At 38.3% G+C, this 20827-nt stretch overlaps 1 protein-coding gene across 3 annotated transcripts in view; it reads left to right on the forward strand.

Annotated features, from left to right (window-relative positions):
- Positions 1-9863: 9863 nt before the first annotated feature.
- Positions 9864-20827, forward strand: part of RBPJ (recombination signal binding protein for immunoglobulin kappa J region) — a 41806-nt gene continuing 30842 nt past the window's right edge. Inside the window, exon 1 of one of the 3 annotated variants that reach the window (XM_035903455.1) lies at positions 9864-9914. In XM_035903455.1, coding sequence (XP_035759348.1) covers positions 9877-9914 — 38 coding nt within the window. In that variant the 5' untranslated portion in view covers positions 9864-9876. The remainder of the gene's footprint in view (positions 9915-20827) is intronic. The other 2 variants (XM_035903454.1, XM_009648045.2) reach the window with 2 other exon arrangements.

Here is a 20827-nt window from a genome sequence, read left to right on the forward strand (position 1 = left end):
GCAGTCTGTGTTCACTTACCTTTGTCCAGAGCAGTACTTCCAGAGTACTTCTAACAGTGTTGCTCCTTACTCTGGATCTGCCATGCTCCTTTTTTTCCCCGCAATTTTTGCTGTTACCAGCCCTTGTAAGGCTTGTGGTGTGCTTGGAGCATCACCACCATTATCTACAGAATGGGGAAGTCACTGTTACTGCTCAACCAATGTGATAATCTAACAACTTGGAGCTTGGCCATATTGGTGTCTTTGATTGTGAGAAGGGATGTCTAAATGAGCACTGGTATGCTGCTTGTCTCCCAGGTAAAGAACTGGTGAGGACTGGAGAGAAAATAGAATCTAAAGAACAAGAAGCCCAGATATCCTGTGTAACAGAAGATAAAATGTTGATACAGAGAGATGAAGAAAACTAAGTTATATGGGGAGAGCCAAAGAAAGATCCTAAGTGTTAATATTGTGAAGGCAGGAAATGTATTTTGGGAGGGGTAGGGAGAAGACATAATGGAGTATCACTTTATTTGGGAGGGATTTTGTTACTTCCTTTCACTGCCCTTCTTTCTTTTGACATGTTTCAGTCCTCTTCATCACCTTAGATGGGGAGCTATTACTATTTTGTTATCCTTTTGCTACTCCAGGAGGGATGGATAAAATAGAACTTTGAATGCATTCAGAGACTGCAATCTGTTGCTCGTGGCTTTGTAGGGAGTATATTGAAAGCTGTGAAGAAACAGGACACTTTGTTCTTACTAACATGGTTCATTTCTAAAGCAGCAGAACTGGGAGAAAGGATTGTTTTTGAAGTGATGAAAGCAAACAAAGGAAAGCTGAGACCAGCTTTTGAAAGCTAAATTCTGTAAATAAGCATTGCCCAAAAAGGGGGGTGTGTGTTTATACAGATAAACTTCAGGTTGTTTGTTCTACATCTTCCTTATACAATTTGAATTAATATTTACTATACAGAAAGTTTCTCCTAACGTAAGGTGGGTTAAAAGAGCATGTGTAACTTTCTGCATAAAATTGTAACTTATCTTTTTGCCTGGTTCAGTAGTTGAATACAAACATTAGATTTGCTTTTCTTAATACCTTCTCAGAACCTGAGAGAAATAATATTTATACAGGGGTGTGTTAATATAGGTTAAAAGCTACCAGTTTGGTTGAAATAGTTCTCTCCTGCATTTGTTGTTCTCATCTGAGAAGGAATCTTTAGTAGTTTGTAGGTTTTGTGTTACACTTGTCATGAACTTGACTGCTGTTGTTGCCTCACTAAAAAATACATATTTGAAATGTTAACATCAAAATATTCCTGAAGTAGATGTGTAACACTGGTGCACTTTTGCTTTCAACAGTGAGTCTCAGTTTGCTCTCAGTCATTAAGCTGCTCGTGTGGCCCTTTGGCTAAAGCACACTCCCTCCCCCCCTCCTTTATTTTGCAAGAAAATTTAAGAAGTCGTATAGGCATTTCCTTTGGATATCAGAATTGAATAATAATTCCAGCCAGCAAGGCTGTATGTGCGCAACCTTTCTCCTTTGGTAAAAGGAGCCTTCGAACATTCAGTCTCGCAACACTGGAGAAACAGGAAGCAAGCACTTAAGCTTTGTCCCAGATCTTCATTGCTCCTTCTGTCTGTGGCCTCTTCCTTTTTTCAGCTGCTTTCTTACTTTTGGCTTCCAAGACAGAAATTAACTTCATGCTGTTCTCCTAAGAGTTGAGTCATTTATCAGCGTCTCCTTTGCCAAATAATCTGTAATGGAATCCACTACATTTTCTTCTGCCTGAGGCCATTTATTGCGTTGTCCACTTGCTTTTGTCTTTCTGTCTCAGCCGTCTTGATTCCTTATTCTGTCCATTTTCTACAGTGTCTACAACTAGTGGTAGCAGTTAGAAATATCTTCTTGAGGACTCGGAGTTCAAAGTGCTCTAGCTCTTGGCACAGTACCATTCCTGTAAGTGGCCTGTATTCACCTATAACTCGTACTGCTTGCAAACTATCTGTTGCGTCAGGGAGCCCCTTTAACAGGGGCTCTAGTATACTTGGAAGGATGGACTGTGTTGGTTTTCATTACAAAACCAGTCTGGATAACTGGAGGTCTCGGGACCTCTCTATACTCCTTGTGTATTGTGAAGAGTGGTGCCCTGATGGTCAATATACTTTAGGTTTGTCCCAAGGTGTCAGTAGTGTGGTTGACCAGATCTTGTAACTGTGAAAAGTAACATAGTTGAGCAGCTGTTGGGTGCCCGTCATGGCGTTGTTTGCGTAGTTAACGAAGATACATTTTTCCTAATGGACCTTGCACTTTGTAGTTGCCGGTCTCTTGGGAAAACTGGAAAAATCCTTTGTGTGGGGAAGAAACCAAACCAAACAAAACAACTTCCCCCCCCTCCCCACAGCATCATCTTTAAAAAAAAAAAAAAAAAAAAAAAGTCCTATTTTGTTCTCAAAAGTTAGAAACATCTGATTGCAGGGCTGTATTGCATGGTACCAAAGCAAAACTGGTTGGGACCCTCAAATGTGTAGAAGCTGTGTTTTCTTATTTATTTAAATTACCTTTCTGAAAAGCAAATACATAATTAGTAGAGATTCATTATGCTTTCCCTTACTGTTTGTAGTTAATTTTATTAATAAACACTTGTATTATCCTACGGCGGTTGACAGCTGGCTTTCTGTGCTTACCCTGAAACAGCTGTGGCAGTCTGTGAGCCTCTGCGGCTTGAGCCACGCGACGTGCAGGCTTTTCAGGAGTCACTCCAATATGCAACTGGCTTTGCTGACGTGTTAAAACTGAATTTTAGTTCTGGGGCAGGGTGACCCTTTGAGGCTGATCATACTCATGATGCTAAGTTGCCTTGGTATTCCCTTGTATACCTAGTGTAGCCTTGTTCTATAGCAGAGCTCTCCCTTGGTCTCTTCTCTGCCCCACGGGTCTCTGAAGCACATAGTGTGTGTCCTTTACTGTCTACAGAATGCTTGGACCATGTGAGGTCCAGTTATTAATAAAAGCTGTGTTCATTCCTGGCATCGACATTGGACTCAGAAATCCCCTGAACTGAAAATAGCCATAGACAGGAGGGTGTCCAGGGGAGGTACCATTTAGTCTTGTCTGGTTCTTACTCTTCTTCAGCTATCCATTAATCCTGCTGTTAGAGATGGACAAATGGATTGCTGGAGCCTTGGCCTGAATAAGAATAACCCCTGCGTCCACTAGCAGTGGGAGCAGAAGGCGCTGCGCCTCTGGGTGGACTGTCTTAACTCTGCCCTTCTTCCTCATCGTTGCCTCACTTGCTTTGCAGCAGCGAAAGGGAGTGGAGGGGGATGGATGGACTGTAGTCTGGGGTTGGGGAAGAGAATGAACTCTCTAAATACAAAGGTAGATGATGACATGGGGCTGTGTGCATGGAGGCACCCTAATCTTCTTTTGTCTCTTGAATTTTCTACTCCTGTAAAGACTATGTTGTCTGAAGAAATTCTGGAGGTGGAAAAATTAGATTTTGCTATCTCAGTGTTGAAGGTTTTTGTCTGATTCTTTAACATTTTTTTTTTGTTAAGGTATGGAAACATTGAAGACTTTATGGCTTTTCTGTTTTACACATTTTCTTGTATTTAGCTGTAGGGAAGTTGGTCTTTCTCCCCCCAAGGGAGTTTCCTGTGTATATGGAAAAAATACAAAACAGAAGTGAAAAATACCTCAGGCTTCCAAACCTGCTCACATTTCACTTCTCCCACTACCCTTCTCGTCATAGAAACAGTCCAGCAGTTCTTCCTCTGTCCCCACAGCAATACCATCTATTTAAAGAGCTAGACACTGTCATAGCTTATATGGTAGGTAACTTGGCACACAAAATTGTTACAACAACCTGTGAACCACTGGGGAAATAAAAAAAAAATTAAGTTACACAGTGAAATACTTTTCTGGTGTTTATCTTTAAATTGCCAGAATGTTTTATTAGGCTTTCTTCAGGCTAGTAAACATAACATAATTTGATACCTGTTCCAAGAGGTTTATAGTCATAAATAAATTTAGTATGCAACTCATGGGGTTTTTGTCTAAAAATCCACTTAAGGCGGGGGCCCTAAAATTGTATGTAACTCAACAGTTAAGTTGCATTTCATAATTTATTATTGTCATTAGAAATTCTGGAGACCCTCTGCTTACAATCTTGACTGTAGAGCAAACAGTTGGTTTCTGTATTTCTTATGCCTGGGTGAACAGCATGTAGATAACGGATTGAAAAGGCTTGTAAGATGAAATGCTGGTATGGTATTCTATATGTGTGAATGCTGTTTTGACAATATTTAAACTTGCCTATAAACATATAAGATAATTTAAGCACTTTAAGAAAATTCAGAATGCCAATTTTAATTTGTTTAGACTGCATTTTGCATATGCTGTTGGCGAGTAATAGGGGATTTTGGTCTCCAAGTTGTCCTATAAACACCAGGACTAAAGAACTTTTGCTTCCTATACGTTTGTGCTCTATGGTGAGGAAAGTTTGCAGGACAATACCATGACTTCCTTCATCCCTAATGGGCAAAGTGTAGCTGTAGTATAGCTAAGACATATGCTTACTATCTATCCAAATGGCATATGCAAAGTGACCAGCTGTGAAACAGTATGTGATTTCCAAGTTCTGCTTGGCTTTTTCAATGACATCAGTATTTTGGAAATGTCCATCCAGCCTCCAGTTTTCATAAAACGCATAGCAACTTAATTGTCTTTAAAATATCTTTTCTTCTTTTTAAACTTACTTAGAACTGATTAATGGGTTCCAAAGTTATTGCAAGGGTGGCTAAGTTTTATAGCATAAGCTTCATTTTTTAGTAAAGTGCAAAACTAAAGCAATGAAGCCGTAGCCTGCTCTGTGGGCACAGTAGCATGTCCGTATTTTCCAGAATGCCTTGGAAGAAAAGATAACCATCTCTCTAAAATGCTGAATTCTGAGCTGTAGCTTTTAATATGGGTCATCCCCTGGTTTTCTTTAAGATGAGACTACTTTTTGTTCATTTATCTTGGCTGCACAGTCATCTGCATATTTTAATTCAGGAGTTCAGCTTATCTGTTTGGTTGCTGAACCTTAATTTGTCCATGATTTTCCCATTTTTTCTTGGAGAGCTCAGTCTGCCCTGTTTGAAGCAGCAGTAGGCAGGAATTGCGAGAAGGAAATCTCCCTATGGATTACCGTGTTCCATGTACTACGTGCTCAGCAGTTCTGTGCTGGCAATCATTTTTAAACTGATCGAGGTAAGAGTGAGATGGTGGTAGCTGCTAACTGAAATTACTTCCTAAATTTGGTTGTTTAGTTCTTCAAAACTGTTTTGACAATTTACTTTCCCTTCTGGCCTGAATGTACTTGAAAGGATGAGACAATGTTTTGAAAAGAGGTTGGGTTCAGAGCTCAGCAGTTGGGAGCCTTCGCAACACTGCTTAGGCACGCTTATCATGCAGTAAAATCCTTACACAAAAATTTGTGCCAGCCCAGGCATTATTCTGGGAAACTAGTGCTGTAGCAATCACAAGTTCAAGATCATGCAGAAGTTAAGTGCTGTTGGGTAAAACTTTATTTTAAAAATCCTAGTTCCTTAAACACTTAGAATGCCTAGGTCAAGTAAAATTTGTCTCAGAAACATTCTTGTTTTCAAGTTGGCTTCATAGTTTATAGTGTACCTCGTTAAGATGCAGGGAGAAGTTTTACCAGTAATTTGCATCTGTGTGGAGTTTAAACTTGACAAACCTGAAAAGCAAGCCTACTTGAATTACGTATGATTCACACAATTTCCATTTAAAAAAATGGACAATAATAACTGCTTTGCATTTGTACTCTGCAGATTTTTTTTTTCATATGAAAAAGGCGCCGTAAAAGCTTTCTGGGCACAATAGGAGCATGTGTAACTGTGCAAGAGAACTCTAATACTGTAATACCAGAAGACAGGATGATAAGGTGTTAGCCTGCTGACATCCAGACATGTAATCTTATCTTTTCGTATGGTTGTTGTAAAAGTATTGTGATAAGGAGGAGTAACAGTGTATTTTTGGAGTGTCTGTTTAATTATCTTTTTCAGCAATCATTGACCCATTTACCACAACAGTTATTGAAAGTATTATTGTACTTGATGATAGGCATTGTGGAGATTATATTTCTTTATCAATTTATTTCTAAATATTTGAGTTTTGCAATTAAAAATAGCAGTAATTGAAAGGAACTTCTAGCTTGTATCATTTAAACAGAAATACACTCGTTGTTATGCATACCCTATTTTCCTCTTCCTCTTTCAATAGTCAAGTATTTGTTAAATAGGAATATGAATTTCCGTGTCTTTCCTATGTGGGAATGCTCTATTAATTATTGCAGGGGCTGCAGCTGAAGTATAAATTAATATTTTAAAAGCACAGAAATAATTTACCTATGAATCAATTCAACAACAACATCCAAAGCTTTTAAATCTTTTAAAATATTATGTTTTTATTAAAACACAGGTATGTAAACTGCAGAGGGAATATCACCTAATTTTGCTGCCAGGTTATGTGACCTTAAAGATGTAAGGATAATTTTCTTATATAAAATGGTCCCCAGTTGGAGACCGTTAGCACAACCACAGTGAAAAAGACTGACGATGAAGAATGGCCTCCAAATGATTTAGCTGTCTGAGAAAGTTGAAAAAGAGCCTTCTAATTCTCCCTCTTTTCTGGGATGTGTGTTTATTGCTGCTGCTTTTATATTCATGGGATGATGTATTCATAAGCTTAATTATGAAACAATGTACTTGAGATTGATTAATTCTAGGATACTGACAGCTCATTTTGCAACTGTGTCCAGTTAATGTTAGTGCAACCACATAATTCCTGTGTGATGCAATAAGAAAACATCTGAAATCTAGGAAAACCTGTAATTTTGTAAAACAGATTGGTGTCAAATACGGCTTTGTTAAAAAGTATATGTATTCACAGGTTTTGTGTCATCGTTTTAATCTACTGAAGAGATGAATTTTATTTGCCAGCTTGGAAATTGCTGTGTGCATGGAAGCCTGTTTATGAGCTGATAACCTGTTCTCTGCTTAGATACTGCTATTGTTTGTGAATTGTTTTACAAGTCCAGGGACAGTGGATGAGACGTAGTCGCATAGAAGTAAGCTTGTATAACTCTAGCAGTTTCCTTTTAATGAATATAAGGAGCTGCTGCCATTTTGCATTTTGAAGGATGACAGCGGTATGGAAGTTGGAGAAAGGGAAGGAAAGGAGAGGGTACAGGCTGTAATAATACTGTGTTTCAAAACTAAAAAATCTGAAATATTAAAAAGTTGACTCAGTTACTGAGTGAGTTGCTGGAGGAAGGAAATGATAGGGAATTGTCCCCATTTCCTAAAGATGTTGTTTAAAAGTATAAAAATATAAGAAAGCATTTAAAAATGGCTGTAGAAACTTTTGCTTTGGTGGGTTAAGCGCTGTACATACTATTTTTGTCAGAGCTTACAGTTCCTAAAAAAGATCAGAAAAGGGAATGTATGAATTGCTTTTGGTTTTTTGGGGTTTCTTACATTATTGAGAATACAATAAAGTGGGTGTAAACTGAAGCTATGGATACACCAGGTTTCTAGTAGCACACTGCTGTCGAAGTGGGTGGTCACGTTCTTCTCTGAGTGTTCCTGTGGGTTGCATTGTGGTGGTGCTGGCACTCGCTGGGTTTGTGACTGAATCAATCAAATTCCCTTCCCTTTCTTCCTTTCAGCTCCCTCCTCCCCAAAAAGATATTTTTTTTGTTCCGGATTACCGATTTGAATCAATCTATGGAAAGGTCTGACAAGTGCTGGAGTTTGGGGTGTAAGGGTAGGTCAGTGTAGCCAGGGGGAAGCTGGCAGGCAAGACCTGTGTTTGGTGGTGACGGATCAGCTCAGTGGCCTGCGAAGCCGCAGTCCAACTGTGAACTGGAGCAGCTGGGACACAGACAGGTTTGCTTACCCTGACCTAGCAGCGAGGTGGGAGAGGCATTTGAGACAGTGGTGACTTAAACTGTCACAGCACGGCTTGTCAGAGTTGGTCTGCTTAAACCTTAGAGATGTTAGTATACTTAGCTGCCATTTTGCATTAAGTTCTGAATGCATTTGGGGTGACAGTCTTAAAACTGTCCTAAGCTAAACTTTGACTAAGGATGTTAGTCTGCTGGTAAGATCTCCTAATTATGCTTATAAAGACTTGTTTTTTGCAAGTCATTTTCCTTACACAAAAGGAAAAAATTGACTTAAGTCATGAAAAATTAAAATAGTATAGTGCATACGCTTTTTTAACTTTCTAGGTTACAGAATTCTTCTGTGTTTTATTTTCTTACGTGTAATTCCCTTCCATGAGAGTTACAGGCTTGCTAGAATGTAAGAGAAAACAAGCTTAGCAGCTCCTGTGTAATCTTTTTTGGCTTCTGTTAAAGTTGAATTTGCTGAGGTGACCAAACAGCTTTCTGCAACCAAAACCACTGGTTTCCCTCTGTCTCCTGCTTCCCAGTGTGTCAGTGATGTGACAGATTGATGGGCTGAGCTGGCTCCCTCTGAAGGTCTGAGCTCTACAGGTGGTGCTGGGGAAGCTGGTTGAGGAGCTTGGAGCAGGACAGTAAGCTCCTTAGAGACAGATTAATTAGTATGTTCCCTTTTTTTCTGCTGATAGGAAACAGTTGCTGTAGTAATGAGGTGCCTTTGTTTACGTGGGTATAACAGTAAGCACATGGGAGAGCGATTAACCTACTACTTCAGTAGAGCAGTGGTTAGAAATTTTGAGCTGACCAATGACTGTCCCTGTCAAGAACCTGTTACCTCTTTAAGATGTGTTCCAAAGAAATATATATTTGCATTTATGGTTAGTGAGGTTAGGCTGGCTTTTTGAGAATCTTCCTCCCGTGCAAGTTCAGTATGGTTCTTTACCACTTCCTCGCAAAATCATTCACAATTTCTGCTTCTAGTATGTATTTTTGCCATTACAGTGAATGGTGGCAATTCAAAGAAAACCATGAACTTTAAGTTTCTGTGCTTCTTTTTTATTCGCTTTTTTTTTTAAGTTACCTTTGGCACAGAAAATGAATACTTATCTTCCAGTTAAGGATGGAAAGTATATTTAAAGAGGGGAAGCTGTTCTCTGAACACTGTAGGCATTCGATCATTGAAAGCGAGGTTGAGCAAATCCTCAAGTACTGTTTTATAGTAGAGGGTTCCTATGTTGGCAGGAAAGCGGTCTAAAAAGTCTCATTTTGTGTCTAATTTGTGGCTTTTGTCAAGTAATCAGACAATGGAGGCAACAATCGGTAGGTTTATTAAAGTTGATTCCTCATGCATCTAAAAAAAAAAATCCTTCTTCAGACTAAATCTTATTGGCAGTTATGGGTAGATGCTAACTGTAAAAAGCAGTCTTACTACTCAATAGCTCTGTTCTTACCATGTTGAGAAATTAAATTTCTTTAAAGGTAGCTGCTTGTTTTTTCAAGGCTCGCTGGTACTTAAGTTACGGTTTAGTAGGGGACACAAAATCACTTTCTTAGGAAGTAAAGGTCAAGTTCACAGTTGATGTGCAAGATGAGATCCTGAGGGAAATTTACTGTGCTGGATGGACAAGAAGAATCCTAATAACCATACGCTGAGCAAAGTAGTTGTCACTGAAAGCTGTGAGTGTGGGACATTACATGTGGAAGCATGCTTCAGGCTGTCTTTATGTATTAGCAGTTTACCATTATTTTAGTAGCCAATTTTGTGAACTACGTGCAGTTGTTTTCCTTTTTCCTAGCAGTCACTCTTTTTTGGTGTACATGGATGAAGGTAAAACTAATGAGCCTTATATTGCACATTCCCTATGCGGTTATAATATAGCTGAGCCAAAAATATATTGTGTTTTAGGGACTGAGGTTCTGTTGGCATGCTGATTTTTCAAGCTGATAACTTTCAGTTGCTAAGGTAAGTGTGTGCAAATCTGCAGTTTCCACTGAACATTTCAGCCAACGTTATTAGGGAGTCAATCAAAAAGAAATAATAGCATGTAAATGTAAAGAAATCTTAATAAATGGAGTAATTTTTGTTTATGTTTCTCACATTCTGCACCATTCTAATATTTTAATGGCATGCTTTAAGTTGATACCCAAGTTCTTCAGTATACTTGAGATCTGTGTTACTGTAGCTTCTTGCAGCAGGTACCTACAGCAAAAAGCAAAAGCAGGGAAAACACGTCTCCAGGTGTATGTTTAGGCACTTTCTTGTTCTTAAACAAGCTGCCATTGCTGAGTTTCTTGCCTCACTTAGTGTGGCAGAATTATGAGAGTTCAGTCTGGATTAAAATTATGTCCATTTTGGACCAGACCTTTGATTTTTAGAATCATGTACAAGTATAGTGATTTACTGGATGAAGGTTTTTTTTTTTTTCCAAATGTAGGTAGACTAGTATAAATAAGTGAATTTGTTTACTTCTGTACGTTGTTTAAAAGTGAGCCTATTTACTGATATGGTGCAAGCTGTATTTAAGTTGCAGTTGTGGTTATGTGATTTTCTTTTTATGGGGATTGGAAAAGAGAGAGGACAATAATGAAAGCAATGTGGGAGGATGAAAGCGGGTCAGAAGAGGGAGAGGGAGTTTCTAATTGAACCAGTGACTTCCAGTGAGAGGGCGTGACTAAATGGAGCAGAGCTTTTTCTATTGTATTTATGTCAGTATTATTTGATATGGTGCCAAAAGTGTATATAGTGCTGTACAGTAGAAGACTTGTTTCAAACACGTAACATGTCCCCTGTGCTTCAGGACTTAAATTCTTTAAGCATAGGCCGGAGCAGTACGGGATCATGCAGTACAAAGATGTGATGATAGTGCATGGTTGGTGGCATTCACCCTGGAGCAGGTGGGTCCTTTTTTTTTTTTTTTTTTTTTTTCTCTTGAAGAGGGGGAGTGTTTTGTGTATCGATCAAAAACTTTCTGGTTTTGTGATTTCAGGGGCTGCTGTGCCCCCTACTTCTTAGGAGTCACAGTGCAGTTGGACCACCCATCATTTGCTCTTTACAGGGGAGAAAAGGACTTTTTAGGAGCAGGAGAAATGCTAGCACTGTTCATGTCCCTGAGACATTCTTGATTGGTGAGGTTTTAATTAATGTCATCTCCTTTGTAGGATGGCTAAGAAAGAGGGTATATTGGGTCAGTAGTATTGCAGAGCATATTGGCTGAGGTTGGCTCTTTGTACATTATGTGTGGATGTGAAAACTACATTTATTTTTTAAAATGCCTTAGCTTTTCGTTGAGCTCCTAATGTTCAGGACAAAACCTTTATAGCAGTATCTATTACAGTAGACACCCTGATGAGAATCAGGGCCTAAGTGCCACTGGCAGGCAAAAGTGAGAGTGGGTTGAAGACCACGTGTGTCTCTGTTAGTGTGTTTGTTCATCCTGAACGATGAACCAGCCTGCAGCATGATGGGTGATCTGGAAACTGTCATTTTGCAGACTTCATCAGCTACAGAGGATTCCGCTTACGACACAGTTGCACCTGGAGGGAGCAACAGGGGAGATAGGTGTAATTTCAGGTGTGGGATATTACAGAAAGAATAAGAGCCCCTGAAAAGCATCACTTGTCTGTGTATTTAGTTGCATGTGTCATATTACATAAACGTATGTTTATAGCTTAAAAAAAAAAAAACCAAAAAAAAACCACCACTCCTAAGATACATATATCACAGCAAAGTAATGGATCTACATAATCTTCAGTGTTTTCTGCACCTTTCATAGAACGGAGTAACGGCCACAGCGGTATTTTTATTGAGGAAATAGCACAGCAACAACTTGTGTGGTTCTGCTAAGAGAAAGGAAATAGAAGACCTTAAAATGTTTAGGGTATGAGTAGTCTAAGGATTTAAAAACTCCTTTCTCTACGATGCTATGCAGGTAAAGCCACAGTAGTTAGGGACACTCATGGTGTGGGTTGAGTCATATTGGGCTGTATGGCATTAAGTTGTAACTGTAAAGATCAGTGGAGGGCAAAGAAAAAATATGTGCAGGACATGGAGGCAGGTAGCCTGAGAAAAGTAAATCTGCTTAGAACTTTGTGAAGAATTCAGGTTGTGTGGAATCATAGGCTGTGGGAGTGTAGAGCGGCTGAGAGAGGAATTACTTCCTCACCTGTCCTTTCTTTTCACAATATCAGTTTGTTTATTTTAGTTCTTTCCTTTTAGTTTGTGTTTCCAGTGTGGTGTGTGTTTAGTGCTGGATGTTAGGGGTAGTACAACTGTCTCTGTTTCCTTTAATGCTCAGAGGTGGATATTGTACCCATTTTTGTTTTGGAGAAGATAACAACCTTCAGAAGGAAAATTTTGTTTTAGCCATTTGTATGGTTCATTTATTCAATATCCTCATCCATGGAAAAGATAAATGTCAAATGTTCTATTTGAGCATAAGTAATATTAATTGCTTGTGTTTACTTCCATCTCAGCTGAATTCATATATCCAATTATATGCCTTTTGCATTAATCTCTTAGAAATTGTGTCCTTCAGGTGTTTTGGTTTTAATCGTGTTAAACCTGTAGAACAGCACCTTTTTGAGCTGTGCATTTTTACTATTGGCAAATCATAACAGTGCCCTATTTTCAGCTTCATTTAAAACATAAGAGATATCAGTGTGGAATGAGGTGCACTTACAGGAATCAAATCTCCAACAGCAAACAAATATTAAAAGTGATGTGAATCAGCAGCTATATTTAATGTGTATTTCATAGACCAATCATAGCAGAAACCGCTCTATGAAATTTTGTGGTCTTCTTTATGTGCCAGCTCATGCCAGATCATAAATGGCCATTTTTTTTAATAACGTAGGAATTGTCTTTGTGTCTGTGAAACCACCAGATGGGATAATGTTTCCTAGTGATAGATGATCTTTTCCCTTGGCAGTTGTGTTCTAAAATGTTTGTAAGAGAATATGGTTGTGTAGGTGAATGCAGAGAAATATTTTCGGTATTTGCATCTTGTCTTCACAGAAATCTGTGCAGGGAAATATACTTACATTAACTGTAAATTCCTGTGCTCTAAAAAGTACATCTGCTGCTTTGCTTTTACTGTTGATGTAACGTGTTATTCTAAATGTAGAAATCTGCAAAAACAAAACAAGGCTGATATGGAGTAGCTAAGTCTCACCACGTAGGTTGCAGTATACTGCTTGACCTGTATGAAACATTTCTAACAAATGGGAGATTAAGGGATAGCTCCTGGGAACTATTCACTGTGTCCTGTACATGGGCACTGTTGTATATACGTTAGCTTTGATAATTTTAAGCATTTTTAAAGTCCATGAGTATGAACTTTCCTCAGTGCTTCTTCAGTTCCTCACTAATTTGTCTGTGGTAAGCAAGTTGAAGCTGGAAATGGACAGAGGATTAAAAGAAAAAAATAGAGTCCCAGCATGGCTACTTGAATCCACCTCTCTCAGGTTTTCTCAGATGATGTGCCTGTTGATGGCTGAAAAGGAATACTTTAATATTAATCCTCAAACTTTAAATACTAGAAAACCTAGTATTTCACTTTCCTAGATCTTAGATAACCTCAGTAGGCAAACCTAGTGAGCTCACATACTGGTGGGCTTGTAGTACACCACATTTAATAGGCTTGTGATAACTGACCACATAGCAACTTGAAATGAATTCTTTGAAAAGTATTTTTGTTTCTTATGGTAGAAGCAACAGGCCCTGTTATGATGAGGGTCATTTTTTGCTACAGGCTGAATGTACATTTGAACGACTTTCTAGCTTTCCAGATATGTGGCAGTTATTTTAAAGTTGAAGGAGAGTGATTAAAAAATACCTGTAAAGGACTTACCTTATTTTCTTCCTTTAAAAGGCTTTTGTCATGCTGTCCAACCCCAAACGCTTCACATTCTTTCACATGTTTCATGGCTATATAAGAGGTTTAGGAGAAGGTTGCATCTGATAGTTAACTCTGGTTTTAGAACTGGCATTAAGCAAAGCACAGAGGTTTCTTTTGCTGCACTCCTAATTACAATGTACCTATTGAAATGGCAGTATTTCTTGCCAACCCTGTCACCTGTTAATGATTTTTGGGATAACAGCTATTTGGTAGATGTTAGAAATACTGGAACTTAACTTCAGCCTCTCACCGAACTCCGTTGTCACTTTGTATTGGTGGAGAGCAGAGGTTGGAATTTCTTACATTCTTTCTTTCTGAATTGCATAGTGTATTCTGAAACTTCTCAAGAGATTATATAAAAATCTGAAATTCATCTCATTAGACTCTTCCTGTTTCAAGCATTGTTTCCCTCAGACCTCCTCTGAGGAAGTAAAAACTTTCTTTAGTCACTCTATTCTGTATTTAATTTAGTATTCTTAATCATCTCTATCCCCTAGTAAGCCTATGTGAAGCACACGGTATTTGTCTCAAACCCCATTTATTTGACAGCTTTGTTTAAGGCAAGTGGGACTTGCCACTCAATCAGGCTCTGGGCTGTATGCTGCCCTGGATTAGTGACTGCCGTATCTTATTTCTGACAACGTTGAGAGGTTTGTGCTTCAGAAGGAGCTGGAACGATTGCACTGAACAGTTATGGGGTAACTTCCTTCCGGGGAAGTTTCCTTCTGTGCACTTGCCTGGGGATTGTTTCCAGAATCCATACTGAGGTATTACAGTCATCTCTTGTAGCTTATTAAAGAGTTCCTCTAACATGTTCTGCAGCAAGTACTGTGATATGTGCTATCATATAACTGGACTAATAAAGAATTGGTTTTGCTATTCAGGAAAAACGTTAGGCCCTTGCTAGGTCAGTCAAAAGTACCAACGAGTATGTAGGTCTAGTTGGAAGTGATTTGACAGTTGGATGTTTGGGAGCGAAACTTTTCCAGTGAACAGGCACTCTGTGCCTTTTCAAAATCTGGCACTTGTTTCCCATGTAGAAAGCATCTGTTTTTCTTTAGTTTTCTCATTGTACTGGGTCTGGCTGAGATGGAGTTAATTTTCTTCATAGCAGCTGGTATGGTGCTGCGTACTTTGTGACCAAAACACTGTTGATAATGCACTAATGTTTTAGCTCTTGCTGAACAGTGTTTGCACAGTGTCAAGGCCTTCTCTGTTTCTCATTCGTCCCATGTCCGTCCCCCCATAGTGATTAGGGGGTGCACAAGACGTTGGGAAGGGGGTACCACAATCAGGCAGATTACCCAAACTAACCAGAGGTATTCCCATGCCATATAACGTCATGCTCAGCAGTAAAATGGAGAGGAGGGGGGTTTAGAGAGGTTACCCAGCTTTTGCTTGGGAACTGACTGGGCATCAGTCTACCCCGTGGGAGGTGGTGAGTGATTGGCTTGTTTTGTTTTGTTTCTCTCTTCTTCCAGGTCTCCTTTGTTTGCTAAACAATTTTATCTCAACCTACAAGTTTTCTTGCTTTTTTGCTCATGCTGTTCTTTTCACCCGTCCAAAGGCAGGGGAAGAGGGGTGAGCCCCCAACACCTATGATGATCTCTTCATGCTTGTGTAACGCAAAAAGACAAAGAGATCTCAAGTCGAATCTCGGCATATGGATATCTGCTATGATATGTTTTTGGATTCCTCAGGGTAGGACAAGTATCTTGCTTTTATTTTCAATGTTGAAATTTTTAGGACACCATGAAAACTTCTGTCACAAAAAAAGTCGATGGAGAAAACAGTAACTGTAGTGTATTTTTACTAGTCTTTGTATATTCTGGCTTTAAGTCTGAATGTTTTGCCTTGCCACAGGCTTTTCTGGTACCTCATCTCCCATAATGTTCTTGGACCCATTCTTAGCTAGCAAGTCTTAGTTTGCCACTCGTGTCTTCACATTCTCAGTCCTCACACTTCCTGCTATTCCCCCGGTGTTGGCCTCTCCAATATGCTTGCTTTCTGCTCAGCTGTTATTCCTACTGTTATTCAAATTCGACAACTCCCTTTTGCTTTTTGCCTCTCTGGAGAGCATTATTTACAGAAAGATCCATGCTAGTCCTACTAGGTGCCAAAAATTGTGTCAGTCTATAAGCCAAGTGAAGATAGAATTCTTAAGGCAAATTGCTATTGCCTCTCTTTGAATGTTGTGGAAATATTTTTTTAAGGCTTCTGTGCTCAGTAAATAAAGGTGAATGGACTTTCTCAGGGACTGTAAAAAGGATGTTCTTGGCTGAAGGCCAATACCGGAAAAATTTGAAGTTCATATTCCAGGCAGGAGGATGCTAGAGCAGTTTAGTGACCACAGATTTTTCAGTCAAAGTTGAGGATGGGACAACGGGATTTTTTATTTTTTTCTTTTAATAATTTTGTTTCTTGCAAATGGTAAAACTGTCCTGGTTAATTTTAATTTAGTCATTTTTTCCTTCCAAAGTTGACTTGACACATAGAAGCATTGGAAAAAAAAAAAAAAATCAGCCAAAACAGTTAAGTTTATCTCCAGAAAGTAAGACTGTATAACAGAAAAAGTTTGGTACTTTTAGTCGAAGCATATAGTAATTGACAGATTTTCTTTGTCTTTGTGCTCCTTTGTAGATGCTGGAAACAATGGAAATTCATACTCCTGCAGCCATAGAAAACTATAGTATAGTACGTGTTGTATCTGAGTTAGGAATTCCAAATAGCGTGTGGCATTCTGCTGTTTTATGAAAACATTTGAAACTTACCCTGTATGTTGTGTCATGTTTTTACCTAACCTGAGAATATTAAAAGTTTGAGCAAAACTAGATAGTGTACTTGTAAGGTTGATGTTAGTGCACTTGTTAATTTCCATAGTTACTTGAGGGGCAGTAAAGAGGTAAAAAGAAAAAACAGTAAGTTCACTTCCCATTCTGTGAAGTTTGAATAAAAGTTTGAATGGCAAACTGGGACTTGCTAAATGAAAAGGATGGACTTAAAGAAAGATTTGGGACACGAGGTGGGAGAAAAGTTATTCCTACAGCGCAAAATGTGGAAGTGAAATTAATTTATGCAAAGCATCAGAAGGCAAATAAAATACATGAAATAATAGAATACAAAATAGTGGTTGGAGAAGAGGACTGGGGAAAGAATTATTAGAACAAGTATAACTTGTTGCAACAGCAAGTGATTACGATGTGGCTAATGCTCACACTCACGTTTGCAGTGCAGTGTGTTAGGGAAATGCTAATAAAAAACAGTTTGCACTGAATTAGTTTTGTGAATTGAAATGGTAACTTGATTGAATTCCAATAGCTGAAACAGTGCTTAGTCTTGGATGGTAAAATAACAGAAATGGGAAAGGAAAGGAACTTGGTGAGCATTCAGATATAATGATATATAACTTATAATTAGGATTTAAAATTATATATATTTAGCTTGTTTAATAACCACTATAGGAATGGAACTCTGATACTTTTTTTTTTTGGCTTCCTCTCCTGTATATTTTTGTTAGCCATCAATCTGCATGTTTTCAAGATGTAAACAAAGAGGAGGAATAGCAATTCGAAATGTAAAAAGAAAATCCAGAACAGTGAAATCCAGGGAAAACCTGCACAAGAAAAATGTTGCAGTCTCTGTCATCTGTGACAGATAACCTTGAAATGTCTGAACTGGCTCACTTTTCAACATGCCAGTCAAATACAAAAGTTTGAAATAATGGCAATCATAGTTTGTACAATGTCCGTCATTTAGTACAAAACCACAGGTAGTGTCTCTTGCACTTTCAAATGGGCTATCTTAACATCAGAAAAATTAAAAAGCCTCCTAGTCTTTATGTGGTAGTTTTTGTACTTCAGGTTGCATTGTCAATATAGGTATCTACGTTGAGTTTTTTTTTTACTTTTCATGTCTTGTTTGTATATCCTGAGTTTTGCAACGTGACTGATAATCTGGCATGCTGGATGCAATTGCTGCTGTGGAATATATCAGGTTCGTAGGAGTATGCATACTGGATTGTGCCTGCTAGTCATCAGTAATAGACTATTAAGGAAAGAATACAGAAGACAGGCTGGTTTGGTAGGTTTTCCTGAGAACAAGGTTGTAAAAAATAGGTCATTATGCTTAACAGAAGCTAATGGAGTTCTGTATCAGACTTTTGTTTATCTTTTGAGTCCATTTGTGCTTTCAGCCTCCACAATATCCTGTAGCAGTATGTTTCACAACTTACTTGTAACAGTGGTTGTAGAGCTAGGAAAAAAAAAATTATTCTAAAATGAAATTTTCATGTATTAGATATATTTCCTAATTTCTGTGTTTGTGAGAGATGGATAATAACCATCTCCTTTTCAACATTTTGCATATCTTTTATTAGTCTCTCAGGTCTTTGCCTCTGTGACTTTTCTCTTGTGCTCTCACTAAAGGCTAAAGAGTTTTAGCCAATTGCATCCATATTGACTTTTGTGGTATATTTTATTACTCTGAGATAACTTTCTTCCACTACATTTTCAGTGAACTTCAGGCAGTTTTCAGAATTGTGTGGCTGTGGCAGAATAATGCTATGACATGGTAATGTTTGTGTTTCTTATTCCATTCTTAATCATTCTTGAATTCTAACTTCTTTGACTATTGCTATTGCGCTAGAGAGGTTTTTTACTGGATGTGTAAGAATGCAATGTCAGTCAACCTTATTCATATACATATTGGTCACTTATTTAAATAATTTGATTTATAGCATTCCTGTACAAGTCTCATTGATTTTTCCTAAAATATAGTTATCCTTATGCAGATGTCTACTAATCTAAGTGGTTTGTAGGGCAAGTCTTAGAATTCTTAGTTCTGAAGAACATTTATGGGATCTTTGAAATGACTTTGAGGTGGTGCAGGAAGTGCTGTTCATTGACACCAAGGCACATGACCATCAGTCATTTGTCAGGGGGACATTATTGAGGAAAAAGTAGCTGAATTTAATTTAGAGAATGTAAAAAATTGGACTTAAGTAAATACAAATATGTAATTTCTTCCTATTCTACATACAAATATGTAATTTCTTCCTATTCTACATCTCCCTCTAATGTATATTGGAAGAATAATAAGAGATCTACCAAATTATTTTGTATCATCTCTTTGGAAGGTTCATGTTGCTAAGGGTAGCGTTTATATGGGTTCACAAGTTGATTACAGTGACATCAGTAACTTTAGTTTGGATGGAGGAGGCTAGGGAAAGCTGGCATGTGATTTATAAAGGTACTGCACTGAGCATCAGATGATGAGAGTTTACCCAGGATGACTCAGTTCTTTAGCTCTGCCTCTGAAGAATGGGGATTTTGGTACTTTTTCCTGTGCTGTATATTCAGGATTTGACTAAAGAAAAAGATTGGGTTTATTTCTTTAAGTAAATGCTTTGTGTAGATGCCTTGTTAATAAAGCTCTTTTTAGCCAGCAATAAGCTAACGTGCAAGGGGGATGTATCTGCTGTGCTCAAGAGTTCTGCATGGGTAGATGTTGCCTTAGGAGTGTGAGATTTTGTCCGGGAGGTTTTTTTGTGTTAATGCAGTTTCTGATGGACTAGTGTCTTCATCTTGGATTGGATCTGTTGGCCAAAGTACAAGCAAGCATGGTGTGCGTATTCCTCCTTTGCTCCAAAATAGGCACCTCTTAATTTTTTTCATGTGAATTAAAATGTGCAGAGAGATTGGGACAAAGACTGTCGTTCTCCTCAAAATCAGGGAGCTAATCTGTATGGATGGTGTTTTGTCTGTGAGTATTGCTTAAAGGTAATCTGTTGTCTAGTCAGTGAGTCACAGACAGGTGAATCCTCTGCGAGATGTAATGATCCTAGGTCTTCAGGGAGAACAGTAACTACACTGATAGTACTGGGGGGGGTGGGACATGCACACCTACTCTCTCTGTTATCCAGAGGAAATCAGAGGCACAGGGTGTGCTCAGGAGATGAAGCGAGGCAGATCCTGAAAAGATAAGTGGTAAAAGCAGAAAGGCTTTGGGATATAAATTTCCTGCTGCCAAACTGCAAAGCTGTTTGTGTTTTCTAGTTACCTTTCTACTTTAAAAATGACAATATAGTGATACACACCATAAAGAAAAATATAAATTAAGTACATGTCCAATAGACCTTGAAATTTAAAACATATAAAACCAAATCTTGTAGCAAGAATTTTACTTTAGTTGTTTCATTTAAAGTTAAAATAAAGCCAGACAAGTGAAGAGTATACTAACAACAACGAAGTAAAACATGGAAGGAACTTACGTAGTGTCGGAAAAATAAATTTTCATTTCATTGTTTAAACTGAAAAAAATAATTTAGCTTTGTCTTGTTTATTCAATTTCTCTACGTAGAATGGACTACCAGTACTTTAGAAGTCTAATTATTCAGGTCATGAAAAATAACTTCAAAACTTGCTGAATGTTCTTGTCACTGTCTTTTCAGGAGTGTGCTGTTCTGCTCAACTATATAAATTACAATACCTATGTATTTTTACTTTGTACATTTCTAGAATTACTCAAATAAAATTGGAATGTATCAAATCATTCCACCACCAGTTGCTGTAGAGTTCAGGGCAGATCCACTGCATTAACAGGGGACTTTCTTGTCACATCATTTAATGATCAAGTTCTTCTTGTTGTAGGGAGCCCCCAGCGCTGTTGTAGGGCAATATTAGAGGAAAGGTTTTTTCACTATCCAGGAAGCATAAAGAGAAAGATATGCCTGCTTATCAAAGAGTTTGGCAAGTTGTAGAGATATTTATGAACACTGGCAGCAGAAGCACAGTCTCTTATGCCTCGGTTTATTTTTAGACAGAAAGGTGTTAAGCTAAGCCTGTTGGTTTTTTATTTTCCCCTTCCTCTTTTACCCCCTCTTTCCTCTTTGTCCTCATTTTAGTTTGTGCTTTTACTTCCCTACCGGGCTGAGCAAATGTATACTGCTGGGTACAGCCTTCCTTTTTTCAGGTATTTTACC

The sequence above is a fragment of the Egretta garzetta genome, unplaced genomic scaffold, assembly GCF_000687185.1.
Source record: "Egretta garzetta isolate BGI_Z169 unplaced genomic scaffold, ASM68718v1 scaffold151, whole genome shotgun sequence".
Lineage (NCBI taxonomy): Eukaryota > Metazoa > Chordata > Aves > Pelecaniformes > Ardeidae > Egretta > Egretta garzetta.